The sequence below is a fragment of the Diachasma alloeum genome, unplaced genomic scaffold, assembly GCF_001412515.2.
Source record: "Diachasma alloeum isolate Michigan unplaced genomic scaffold, Dall2.0 Dall_scaffold_00181, whole genome shotgun sequence".
NCBI lineage: Eukaryota > Metazoa > Arthropoda > Insecta > Hymenoptera > Braconidae > Diachasma > Diachasma alloeum.
In genome coordinates, this window is record NW_021680347.1 from 1323496 (window position 1) to 1336656 (window position 13161).

General features: G+C 36.6%; 1 protein-coding gene across 1 annotated transcript; it reads left to right on the top strand.

Annotated features, from left to right (window-relative positions):
- Positions 1 to 3161: 3161 nt before the first annotated feature.
- LOC107045748 (metalloendopeptidase OMA1, mitochondrial) lies at positions 3162 to 13056 on the top strand. Its single transcript, XM_015268102.1, has 4 exons — positions 3162 to 3503; positions 3598 to 4350; positions 10117 to 10916; positions 12739 to 13056. Exons 2-4 carry the CDS (start codon positions 4011 to 4013, stop codon positions 12832 to 12834), a joined length of 1236 nt encoding a protein of 411 aa, XP_015123588.1. The 5' UTR covers positions 3162 to 3503; positions 3598 to 4010; the 3' UTR covers positions 12835 to 13056.
- Positions 13057 to 13161: the final 105 nt, after the last annotated feature.

The window sequence follows — 13161 nt, forward strand, 5'->3', positions numbered from 1 at the left end:
GGGGGGGGGGGGGGGGGGCGGAAACAATTTCTCAGGAATTGAATTTTGTTATCTGTCGTTTTGAAATAGGGCGAACAGGCCAATTGCTGGACGGTTGAGGGAAATTCGAGTTTCGTGGTAGAATCTAAAAAAAGGAATCACCTGAATGGGGATATGATGGCTTCCATACCGTCAAGAATGTTTTAATGAGCAGAAAATAAATATTTTTCCTTTGCAGGTGTGTTAAAAAATAGCATGTGCACCTCGGGCGGGGAAAACACGACTTTCCGCCCTTGGTGCACAATATACTATTTGATGTGAAAATAGCAAAACAAAGAATAATTGAATGCAGCCGAACCCCCTAATTTCTGGACGACTGGGCCATATTTTTTATTTAATAAGTGTTGATTAATAGAAAAAATAATTAATCGCATGATTATACAAGAGTAAAATTATTGAAAGGTGCAATAATCAGTATAATTTTCATTTTATTTATGGAATATTCAATGCTAATTGAAATCGTCCAAAAACTAATCCCCGTCCAGAAATTGACCTGTTTACCCAATTTTTTTAAATCAAATATTGAGTGATTTACATGTTGGGAGTGAATGTTTTTTTTTTTAGTTTTGAAGACAATTATTGGAAATGGGAAATTGAATTAAGTAAAACGCAGTGAATTCAAATCTAATTTCTGTTTTTTTTTAAAACGCATGAGAAAAAAACGTCTGTACACTGAGAAAAAAAATTTCTAAGAAATAGAAATTCTATGATTGATCCAAATCGTTCATCGATTGAATAGTCGCAAAAGAAAATGCTATTGTAAGTCACAAATATCGATTTGAACTAAACCAAAATTGGATTGTATAAAATCGATTTTGTTATAGTATAGTATATTTTGTTTATTCTATCGAATTTAGAAAATACATCTGGGACAAAATCGATTTCATACAATTCAGTTTTGGTTTAGTTCAAACGCTTCGGATTTGGCGCAAATAATTTTTTTTCACAATTGCAATGGAAAAATAATCCGTTCAAATGATGAAGAATTGCGTTTGTCGTAAACAAGAAACTGCTCACCGCGAAAGTCTCGCATCAATGAGTATCCAACAATATGTTCCTCATAGACCAAATGAATATTCTATTGCATCTATGAATTCTGCTTTCAATCGAACAGATATTCTTTTGCGGGATATCGTGACGCTGATAAATTGGATAATTACATACTTTATTCGAAGAAGATATCTGATAATACAGACATTGATTTGTATGTACTGAAAAGTAAATAGTAACAAAAAAATAAGTTTAAATAACTGATCTCATTCTTTTTCAATCGAAAACATTAAAATTGAATCGATATTTGTGTGTTATAATAGCATTTTCTTTTGCGACTATTCGATCGATGAACGATTTGGATCAATCATAGGATTTTTATTTCTTAGACATTTTTTTTGTCAGTGTACTGTACGAATTGCTCCAGCAGACTAAAAACCACTCATAAGGACCAAAAGAATATCGTCACCTAAAGTCAAAGACCCCTTAGCTCGTTTTCCCTATGAAATCATTGTTTATGTTTATATTTCATTATCCGGTGTTCTCTTCGTCGATTCGTTTTTTGAACTCATAATCTCATCAAATCATTTCAGTAGCGAAGTGGTGAAACGGTTTAAGTCGACTTATCTCCCAGTTGAGTTTTTGAGGAATATTTCCGAATCTAAGGGAGATAGCGAATTTTTCGTAATTACATTTGTTGTAGCACTCAGGCGGCTCTACAAAAAAGGTTATAGTAACAATTTTTGTATCTCCCTTAGATTCCGAGATATTCATTGAAAACTGGTCAATAGTCAAAATTGACTTATACCGTTTTACCACTTCGCTACTGATTTCTCGGAAATTGAACCAGATAATCCAACAACAATTGTATAGAGCGATTTTCAGGGAATGATAACTACTGGAAAATGTAAAACGGCCTGGGAGGAATAACTTCTATTGGTAAATCCTTGCAAGGTCGAAAAAATTTAATAGAAAAACCTATCGAATTCGTTAGAAAATTCTATTGAATTTTTATTGAACTGTTCTATTCTGTTCCTTTGTTATTGAAATGTTCAATAGAAAATATTCAGTAGAAAAAATCAATAGAATTAAATTTTTCTATATAACTTATTCTACTGAGATATTTTCTATAGAATTTCCTCGGCTCAAATTTTCCAAGTTTTTTCGTTTGATGCTCTTGATGAAAAGAGAACAAAAATAGAATGAAAAAAAAACTTAGAAAATTTGAGTCGAGCAAATTCTATAGAAAATATATGAAAAGAATAAGTTATATAGAAAAATTTAATTCTATTGATTTTTTCTACTGAATATTTTCTATTGAACATTTCAATAACAAAGGAACAGAATAGAACAGTTCAATAAAAATTCAATAGAATTTTCTAACGAATTCGATAGGTTTTTCTATTAAATTTTTTCGTGCGTGTGGTATTGGCAATTTATCAACTTATAAGATGAACGGTCTTTTTAAAGTAAACAGATACATAAATATGACACAACCATTGAGCATTATTATCAACAAAGAGTGGGTGAACGTGGCAGACACAATTTTTCAGGAATTGGATTTTGCAAATCATCACGGAGAAAATTTGGAAATTATTTTTCAAATAAAATATTGAGGATTTAAATGTTGTAGGTGAATAATTTTTTGTGGGTTTTAAAGACAATATTACAGGGTTTTCCAGGGCATGATAACTACGGGAAGACGTATACCAACTTGGAATAAATAAATTCCATTCAAAAGTCCTTGATATTGTCAATTTTATAACTTATGGGATGCATGGTCTCTTGATAGTAAACAGAAACATAAATTTGACACAACAATTGAGCATTGTTATCAATGAAGAATGGTCGAACGCGGTGGCGCTGGTGGTGGGGGCGGAAATTCAATTTTACTGGGAATGGAGCCAATTTGTTATTGAATTTTCGAGAGGGAAACTTGAGGGAACTCCGCCGATCAATCAATGATGAATGAAACTCGTAAAAAAATTCCGTTTTTTCGATGTCGCTAATGTTTCGTTGTTTCAGACATTTGTCAATATCTTTGAAACCATTGGTAATTGAGTAAAAAGCTGAAAAACCATTAAAATAAACCCCTAATTTATTTATCCCTTACGACACACATTCTGACACAGATCAGCTGATTTCGAGTGGTTGTTTACGTATCGCCCTCAACCTCCATCGCTAGTTCACATGCCGGAGGCGTTCGATAGTTCGGCATTGCACCTTATATTAGTATTCTGGTGAATGTGTAAGTTGAATCGTTGAATTTCAAGAATACTAGCTTTACCTGATAAAAACTGCGACTGTACTGGACTGTACGATTTGTGCTGAATGCCTCAGTGACTCAAGGATAAACATCCGGAGAGGATGTAGAAGGAACAGGGCACAGAGTATTCGGGGGAGCACTTGGTGACAGGGAAAGATAATTTTCCATTTGTCGAAATTTAACCCATCTCGAAAATTTTTATTCCAAGGTAAAGCCGATGAAATATAATTTTCTAGGTTATGTTGCTGTCAATATTCTCATGACATTCATTGATGATGAATTCTGTTCTTATATTTTTCCAGATTATTATAAAATATTAATCAGAATAGAAAAAAGGATATTGGTGATCAATTAATCAATAAATTGGTCATGTCATGGCAATATAAGTTTCATCCTAATGGAGGTAGTTTAGTCTGCCTCTCAACGACAATTCAAACATCACAGACTCTGGTTATTCAGGAGAGACAGAGACCCACTTGGCTCAAATTGATCGAGATATTTTTTTCAAGGAAAATGCTCTGTGCCGCTGCACAGTATGGTATTGCGGCTGGAGTCATGTTCCACTATCACGCACGATTAGGATTTCATTTACTACTTCTCGCGGCGTGTATAAATCACGTCTAGCCAGTAGTTAATGATCACATTGGAAGATAACACTGTGTTTGTCGAGTTTATTTAGTTTCTATTGATTATCAAAAGAAATAACGTTGGAAAAATGTTGCTTAGGACTTTGTGTGTTTTGAAGGAAAGACGGACAGTACTTAATGTTTTCCGTAAATCAACTTCCGGTCGTTTAATCGGGAGTTACAGGCAGTTGTTACCACGGGTTAGAGTGTTGGTAGGGGGTAATGACAATACCAAAGTGAAAAAATGTAAATTCCATACGACACAGCGTCGGGATATACCACCGGGGCTTGCGTTATTGATTCGTCCTCTTACCAGAGTTGGAGCCTTTTTGTTTGGAAGGTATCTCAAGAGGTGGTGGGCCAGGAAAACTCCGGAGGAGAAGGAGGCATATAGAAAATGGTTCAGTGCGAGGAGGCAAAAAATCTATGGTGAGATATTTTTATTAATGGAGAGCGGGTGGAAATGAATGCTTTTAGTATTTCAGGAGTGAAGTAGGTAGTTGAATGACATGAATCAGTTCAATTCGATTTTGATTTTTTTAGCGAAAGTTTTATGGATTGATCCACACAAGAACAAATTTAACAGGAAAACCTAGCGAATTCGCTAGACAATTCTATTGGATTTCTATTGAATTTTCTCTCAGTTTTTGGTTGTTTCTATTGAAATGTTCAATAATAAAAATATTCTAAAGGGAAAGTTAATAAAATTCAATTTTTCGGTTACCGGTCAAAATAACACACGTAAATTTCAATACACAGATTTACCAGATGCATTTTCAACACTTGACAATTTAACATATACAAATTTAACACGTGTGTAGTTGTGTATGTGTATTTGAAGTTTTGTGTGACCTCAATAATCCTTACCTACTTGTGATAATAATCGAGGGATAGTCACAGGATGACTCAGAGTAGTCGACTGCCTGGATCGCCGAGGTAATTGTAATTGAATGCAGATTTAATACAATTTAATAAAGATATTATTTTGTTGTGATTAGTTTAATTGTAATTTGATATTAATTTATTGAATTTATTGATGCAATTCACTGTATTGTTCATATTTTTTTGATTTTTCATTAAATTAATTCTCATGCCAAAAGTAAATATTTATTGATTTCGAAAACTGTTGAAATTGTGTTGAATGTGTGTATTGATTTTTTTTTGTATTGAATTTGTTTATGTTAAGGGGAGACTCTTATGAGTTTTAGAAATCGTGGGTTATTGGAGTGAGATGTTTCATACGTTGAAGATCGATTATATAGATCTGAAAACGAGTAATAAGTGCAAAACAAAATTTTTTTTATTGTTCGTTTGCTCGAAAACGCTTAAAATGCTAAAAACAATCCAGAGCCTCCAATTGTTGAGCTACAAAACATTTTTTTTTACAAAATTTTCGGAAAAATGTGTGGAACAATAATTACGAGCAAGTTTTTTGGAATTCGACTCCTACACAGCTGATTTCTTTTTTTTTCATATAAAAAAATTCACTATTTGTGTAAAAAAATACAAAAAAAGCAAATTTAGCCATGTAGGAGGTGAATTAAAAAAAACTACCTCGTAATTGTTATTCCACATATTTTTCCGAAAATTTTGAAAAAAAAATCATTCGTAGTTCAAAAATTGGAGGCCCTGAACTGTTTTTGGCATTTTAAGCGTTTTCGGGCAAATGAACAATAAAAAAAAATTTTTTTTTGCACTAATTCGTTTTCAGATCTATATAATCAATCTTCAATGTATGAAGTCTCACTCCAATAACCCACGACTTTTAAAACTCACAGTAGTCTCCCCTTAACATTTAAAACTTATAATCAAATAATTAAATAAGGGATTTTGACCCTCTTGACCCTCGTAACCTTGCTGTACCCCTTGCTGACCTTTATGGCCCTTATGACCCTAAAGGTCCCAAGAATTTACATGTGGCATTTTGACAGGTAATCGATGTTTCTAAACAACTTATTCTAATGATTTCTATATTTTGTAAGGAATTCTGGGAATTCCTTAGGCGATCTAGAGACCATCGAGAACGTCGGATTAAGCGTGAGTCAGACAAAGACCCAGAGCGTTTATTGTATATAATTTTTGACAAGCAGAATTTCGTATTAGCTATCTTTCGATGATCGTTTCACATTTCGAATATATTGACGGGTAGGTATGATTTTTTTCGGGTAATATTTTTGTGATGTGTGTTAGGAGTATGAATAAGTATTTGTTTGGGCCAAAATATTATCGAGCTACGCGATTATTGACAGGAATTCTCCCTTACGGTTTAATCTTCGGGGACGTGTGGAGGCCCAGATGAAATGCTGGTGCTCAGTATATGGATTAATCGGGATGTGGAAGGTCACACGGCCAATCGCGACCGTTGCAACCGTGTGCATTGCCAAGTTCGCTATAAGTTTTAGAGGATCAAGTTTTGTATTATGGTGCATTATGTGTTCTGTTGAATTATAGTTTTTGGTGTATCATGCGTTTCTGCGCCGCTAATCCTTGAGAATGCAACCCCGAAGAGGTAATGATAGTTAGTGGATCTTATCTGGACTAATTACCGCCCTTTTAATCCGTTTCATTTTTCTTTTGTTGCTTTGGTCTGTTGTCGGTTCAAGTTGAATCGAATTATGCGTTTATGGCTATTAGGTTGACGTGTCTTTTCAGCAGCTCCATCGTACGTAGCGCTGGACATTTGCTTACGTCACAGCGGCTGATCCCACTACGTGGATATAATGCTCTTGTTTTATGTTTTGGCGTTAGATACTCGTTCTCTTTTCACTTTTGGGGTATAAATTGAGCGATTTTTGCGTATTCAGTTAGTTGAGAAGAGTAGTCGAGTATTCGAGGAGTCAGTGACTAGACCTTATCGAGTCCATGGCCTTTGGGCAGAGTGCCTTTGGGCGATGCCCCTCTGGGGAGAATTTTGCAACTAACAGAAGCTTAGATGAGATTTTGGGTTTCGACTCGCGTTGCCGCATGGGTTTCGTAACCATCCGGAGTTGTGCCACAGAACTCTTTTGAGGATTATTGTGGAGTTCGATTGTTCCTTTTTTTGTGCATAATTATGAGAATTTCACGTTCGGATTACGTGGGGATACGGGTGGTGTATTCGGCTGTTCGATTCCGTACGATCTCGGGTCCGTTCCATTTTTTTTATTATTCGGGTTTTGCGCCGAACGGTGAGAATGTTGCTGGTTAACGTGAGTTGATTAGAGTCGTGATTTTCTCTTTGCGTTATACGTGGACGCGTGTTAGATTTCATGGGATTCGTTTCACATTTAATTTGATTTCGTGGCGTTGACGAGAATTCGAGTCGTAGGATTGAAGTTCACGTTAGACATTTGTCCTCTGGCTCTTTGTCTGTTCAATAATTATTGAGTATTGAAGAATATGTTTCTTTTTGTGGAATTATTCTGTTTTATTGTGCTCTTACTCTCAGTTTTTTTAGATTAGTTGTTTTGAGTTAATTTAGTGTTTGCTTTTTTTTTCTCGTATACCCTTTCGGGTCTTTACGATTTGTTCCCTTCCCACCCCCCAACCCCCTGTAGCGCATTCGCCGAAGGACAAAGGAAAACCTCATGTTGAGGGAAAAACCTGCCCAGGTACAGTCGTCTCTTGCGAGACTCCCGCTCGACAATGAAACCGTGAGATTTAGAGTGTCACAAATTTTGCCCCCCCCCCCCCCCCGGGAATCGAACCCGGGTCTCCCGCATCCCAATCCCACACTCTGACTACACAGCCACCGCCGTCGGTTGGCTACGTAATATATTTGATAAGTACCGAGATTTTGTTTCTCGATTATGGGCAGTACCAGAATTTTTATCAGAATTCTAGTATTTTACTCTCCTTGTGTTGGGATACTAGATTGATCGTACAATCTCCAAGAACTAATGCTATTTGTGCTGGGCTTGTGTCCGCTAACTTCAGTGTCATGAAATTTCCGCTATTTTTTTAGATTTATGTGAAATTGGTCCGAAAACTCGAGAAATTTCCCAAATGNAAATTTTCCCCCCCCCCCCCCCCCCAGCCGGGAATCGAACCCGGGTCTCCCGCATGCCAATCCCACACTCTAACCACACAGCCACCGCCGTCGGTATGTATTTCCTTTTCTTTGCTAAATTATTTGGATATATTTTGGATATATTTTTTGAGACAATTGTGTATCATTTTCATATTTTTTTCATAAATATGACCTCGGTATATTATACAACATTAACTCCGGTGTTTCGAGTTACGTTATTTGTTATTTTTTTAGCAATACCTATTGGCCCCTTTTCCATCCGAACCTACCCCTCTCTCCACAACCAACCCCCTGAGCAGCGCGGACAACCTATGACCTTCTTCTGGACTCCTTAGTTTTAAGTTTGTGTTAGATTAATGGTTATTTTTTGGTTCTTTCGTTTTGTTTTTCGTTTGAGGTTCGTTTATTCGGTTTGTCGTCTCCGAGGTCAAAGGACGGCTGGCGCCCATGGATAAGTTTTTTTTTTTGAGTTTTTTCAGTCTAGGGGAAATGGGCGAGTTAACGTGGTTTTCCAGTCCCAGATGGAAAATTCCGTTACAATTTTCTGTAGAAATTTCTCGGCTCAAATTTCCTAGGTCTCTTTCAGTCTATTTTTCTTTTCTTTTCACCAAGAAAATAAAAAAAAATGAAAATTTGAGCCAAGGAAATTCTATAGAAAATATCTCAATAGAGTAAGTTGTATAGAAAAATCGAATTCTACTGATTTTTTCTATAGAATATTTTCTATTGAACATTTCAATAGAATCGACCAAAAACTAATAGAAAGTTCAATAGAAATTCAATAGAATTATCTGGCGAATTTGCCAAGTTTTTATATTAAATTTTTCCATACGTGTCTTCCATGAAAAAGCTGTTTTTCTCAACTGGATGTCCTTGACCTCTCCATTACTGAATTAATTTGATTCATATCGCTTTAGCCCTTATTTGATTCATATCTCTCTAGCACTGTATCGTTGAATCAAATTCTCGATTTCTTTTCACGAAGTAAAGAAGTTGCTAGTATTCCGAACCGAGTTACTGATTTCTAGAAATTCATGGCTCTAGAGGGCATTGTGGAGAGAATGAGGAATTGATTACTCAATTTTATAAGGAAAGTTTCGAAAATTCAGTATCAAAAACCCATTTATTTTAAGTGAGAAAACTTTTTAGTTCAAGAACGGACGCTACGCATCCGTGAATCACTGCTTACAGCCGTTATGACAAAAAATATTGTTCGTCACACGGCCTAAAAAAAATTTTCTAGCTCATATAATTGCAACTCGAGCTTTCAGCTCGGGCTGCAAATTCATATTCGTCAGAAATAGTATATTTCGTAACGAGTGCAAAAACGTGTTTTTTGGCGAGTGGGAGGTTTATATCATGATCCGAAGGGGAGTGATATAATCCCACGAGCTAAAATACATTTTTTCACGAGTTACGAATAATATTTTTCATCACAATGTGGCGGAAATTGGACTTTTAGGCACGCGGAGCGAGTGTGAGGTTGGCACTCACACGAGTGCCAATCACACGAGCTGAAAGCCCCTGTGGCACTCGGCGCGAACTAGTACATTACATGCCCGAGCCTTGGAAAACAGATCACTGTCCCCCACTGTTTTCCAAGGCTCGGGCATGTAATGTACTATTTCCGTAGTGACTTTCACTTTTGCTAGTTCGGGGAAGGGTCAATACCAATCCCCGGACTGGGAAAAGTGAAGGTCAGCACGGAAAGTTGTTTTCGGCCGAGTGACGAACATAAACTCATATGTTTGCAACCCTCGCCTTCGGCTCGGGCGGCAAACTCATATTCCCTAGGAAAGTTTTTTTCCGGCCTAATGACAAAACATACTATTCCTTCACAATGTCCGTAAACGGCGTGTGACGAAACATGACGAAATGTCACAATTTTGCCACCTCCCTTAGATTCTGAGATATTCATTGAAAACTGGAAGATAGTCAAAATCGATTTCAACTGTATTACCGCTTTTCTACTGATATAAAAAAGTATTATTATTATTTTATACATTTTATATATAAAACAATATTCTTTATTCATAAGCTAAGATAAACTTGAAATATTCCTAAGCCTAGTATATGCTTGGCGAAATGGATTGCTGACAAAAAATGTTTCACCTATTTTTTAACAAAAAAATTTACTGTACCTACCTCAATAACGAAGTTGTCCGATTTTGCTGTCTACCTTCCAGGAGCCTTGGGCGTCGTTCTGGCAGGTCTTCTCCTCTTCTACCTGACCCACATAGAGAGAGATCCGTTAACCGGTAGATATCGTTTCATAATCCTCACAAAAGAGCAGCAAAAAGTCCTAGGAAAACTGACCTTCGACGTTCATCTGGAGCTGCATCAAGACTCGATGGTCCGTTCTGATCATCCAGCGTACGTCAGACTCGTGAGAATAACAGATCGTCTGATCAAAGCCAATCAGGATTTGCCACAGGTTACAGACAGACACTGGACATTGTCGGTGGTGGATTCCGACGATAAGAATGCTTATGTATTACCAGGTGGTAATATTTTTGTATTTCTGGGGGCTCTCAAGATCACCGAGAACGACGATCAACTGGCTATAATCTTGGCACATGAAATGGCCCATGTGCTGTTACAACATCCCATTGAACAGGTGTCGAGGAACGCTTTATTGGACATTTTGTTGGCAGCACCGATCGCTATTCTATGGGCGACGTTTCCGGATTTACTCGCTCTTCTGGTTCAAGCTTTGGGGATCAGCCTCATAGATGTTCTCGTGACGTTGCCTCACAGCAGAAAGGCAGAGAGCGAGGCTGATGAGCTGGGAATTAGGTTGGCTGCGAGGGCGTGTTTCGATGTCAGAGAGGCTGTTGTCTTTTGGAAAATCATGCAAATGTTGACGGATTTCAAAGTAGAGCCAAAGGACATTCCCTGGTTGTCTACTCATCCCAATCATGAGGAGCGAGAAAAGCATTTGAGTGCCAAAATGAAGGAGGCGTTGATGATAAGAACGGAGTCTGGAGTGAGTACACTATTTCGTGGGAATTCATTATTTGTAATTATTCATAATATACTAACCACCTTTGACGCGTTGCTCGGGCAGAATAGAAAGAAAATTATTATGAAGTTTCCATAAGTCGATAATTTCTTAAAATAAAAAAATTGCAGAGTGCATTCTCGGAATTTCCTTATGAATAATTTTATCATTTTCCAATAAGATGAAGAAAGTCACAAAATTTGGAGATTATAAAAATGAAGAAACCGTTCTCGAAGAGATATTCCATAATTTTTTTTTGCATACTCATAGTTACAGTAAGAATCCGATTGAAATCTATTCAGTAGTTTTTTCATGAATCGCGAACGAAAAAATAAGTAACTGATATTATGCATAGTAGATTAACCCTTCATTACGCACATGGTTTCATGAAACACATTTTTCCATGACATTTTTCCATTAAAAATGGGGTTTAATCATTTTCGTTTTGATCAATAATGAGAGCACTCAAATATTACGTCACGCGTTTTTCGGAGATTTTAGACCCCCCCTCCCCCCTCCGTCACAAGCGTGAGCTCCCTCTTGTATATTACGTCACAAAATCAACAACCCCCCCCTGCCTTTATGTAGCGAACAATTTTGTATTCATTTTTTTAGTGTAAAAAAAAATCACGTGAATAATCAATTCTTTCTTCGATACTTTCTGAATATGTCAACTTATTATCACAATATTCAAAAAATAATTTGTTTGCAAATCCATTCTTCATCTTCGTCGTCTTCAATATTACATGCGATTGCCAAAAGTTCCTTTTAATGGTTGACGGCAATTCGCACAAAACGCACATTTGGAATAACTGCCATTACACTACAGTGTCGCTGTTGATCTTTCGAATTGCAGAGATATGCATAATAAACCTCACATTTTTAGCTTTCTTTCCAGTTTGATGTTGGGGTTTCATTTTGTGGGAAGGATGGATGATAAATAGTACTTTTCGTCACTAGACCGAAAGAATATTTTTTGCCATTTGTCCGTAGACATCGATTAGCGAAACGCTGCCTTACGAACTTAATGACGAAAAGATGCATTTCTGATGTTTGAAATTGGAAAAAAAAGAATATGGTGTGATATCACAATCTAAGCCCACCCCCTCCCCCCTACGTCGCAGTCGGCACGAAATGCCGACCCCGCTCCCTCCCTAATCGCGTGACGTAATATTTGAACGCTAACTAATGAAGTACTAAAAAGTATTGGAACAAGTTGTCACAACGTACACACAGACATGACCCTAAAGACATCATTTCTTCACGCTTCATAACATTCTAGACCATTTGCAATCAAAATCAGAAAATCGAAAAATCGGTCAAATACAAGGCATTCGGAAGCAAAAACAAAAATATTCAAAGTAACCCGGCTGTGTGGCGCACTTGGTAGCAGCATGAGATTCACAACCTCAAGTTCCCGGTTCGAGCCCCGCCCGGGCCAAAATTCCACACCAATTTTTCGTCACAATTTTCCACATAATATTGAACTGAAAATTCAACCCAATTTTCAAACCAAATATTCCACGGAATTTTCAACTGAAAAATCCACTCCACATTCAACATTTCCTGGCTGAAGGCCCTCGGGCGATGGCCGCGTTGGCAAGTTAACCTTTGCAACGAAAAACCGGTGAAATTTTTTATTCAAAGTAAACTTCTATACTTAATAATAAGTCCAACATAAAGTTTGTCTTAATGATACTCTTTCTTTGAGATATTTTAAAAGTGAGCTCTTAATTTTGTTCAAAGCTGAATTCATAAAATATGTTTACCAATTTCATTAATTTATATTAATTGTCTCCCTTCACAGTGTCCAAAATTGAGTCGCTATGACCCCATTGAATCTTTCAACTCTCGATCAGCAAAGCAGCATGCGGCTTCCCTGAAAGCCAGGGGAATCTTGTGATAATATTTTAGAAAAGAAGCGTTTGTTCATTCATTGTTGAAAACATTGTTTGTTCTTCAGGATTTGAAGTGCCTTTTTTAATTTATTTCATAAAATACTTTCATGTATTTTGTTTTAATTTTTGTTTGTTTAATTTTCATGCAAGTCGTGATTGTGGGGAGTATATTTCATGTACATTGTTTTGATTGGTATTGTTGAAGAAATAAAGTGATTTTCAGATAATCTGCGGTATTTTTACGTCCTTGGAATGTTTTTTTTTATAGTGAAAAGTACAGACGTATTGTGTTGAGCACCCTAATGATTGGCTTATCACCCATTGGTTTCCTG

Excerpts from the sequence above, each read along its gene's own strand:
- LOC107045748 (XM_015268102.1), top strand. The coding sequence starts at position 4,011 with ATGTTGCTTAGGACTTTGTGTGTTTTGAAGGAAAGACGGACAGTACTT. Across the intron at positions 4,351-10,116 it reads GAGGAGGCAAAAAATCTATG|GAGCCTTGGGCGTCGTTCTG; the intron begins GTGAGATATTTT and ends TCTACCTTCCAG. Across the intron at positions 10,917-12,738 it reads TGATAAGAACGGAGTCTGGA|TGTCCAAAATTGAGTCGCTA; the intron begins GTGAGTACACTA and ends CTCCCTTCACAG.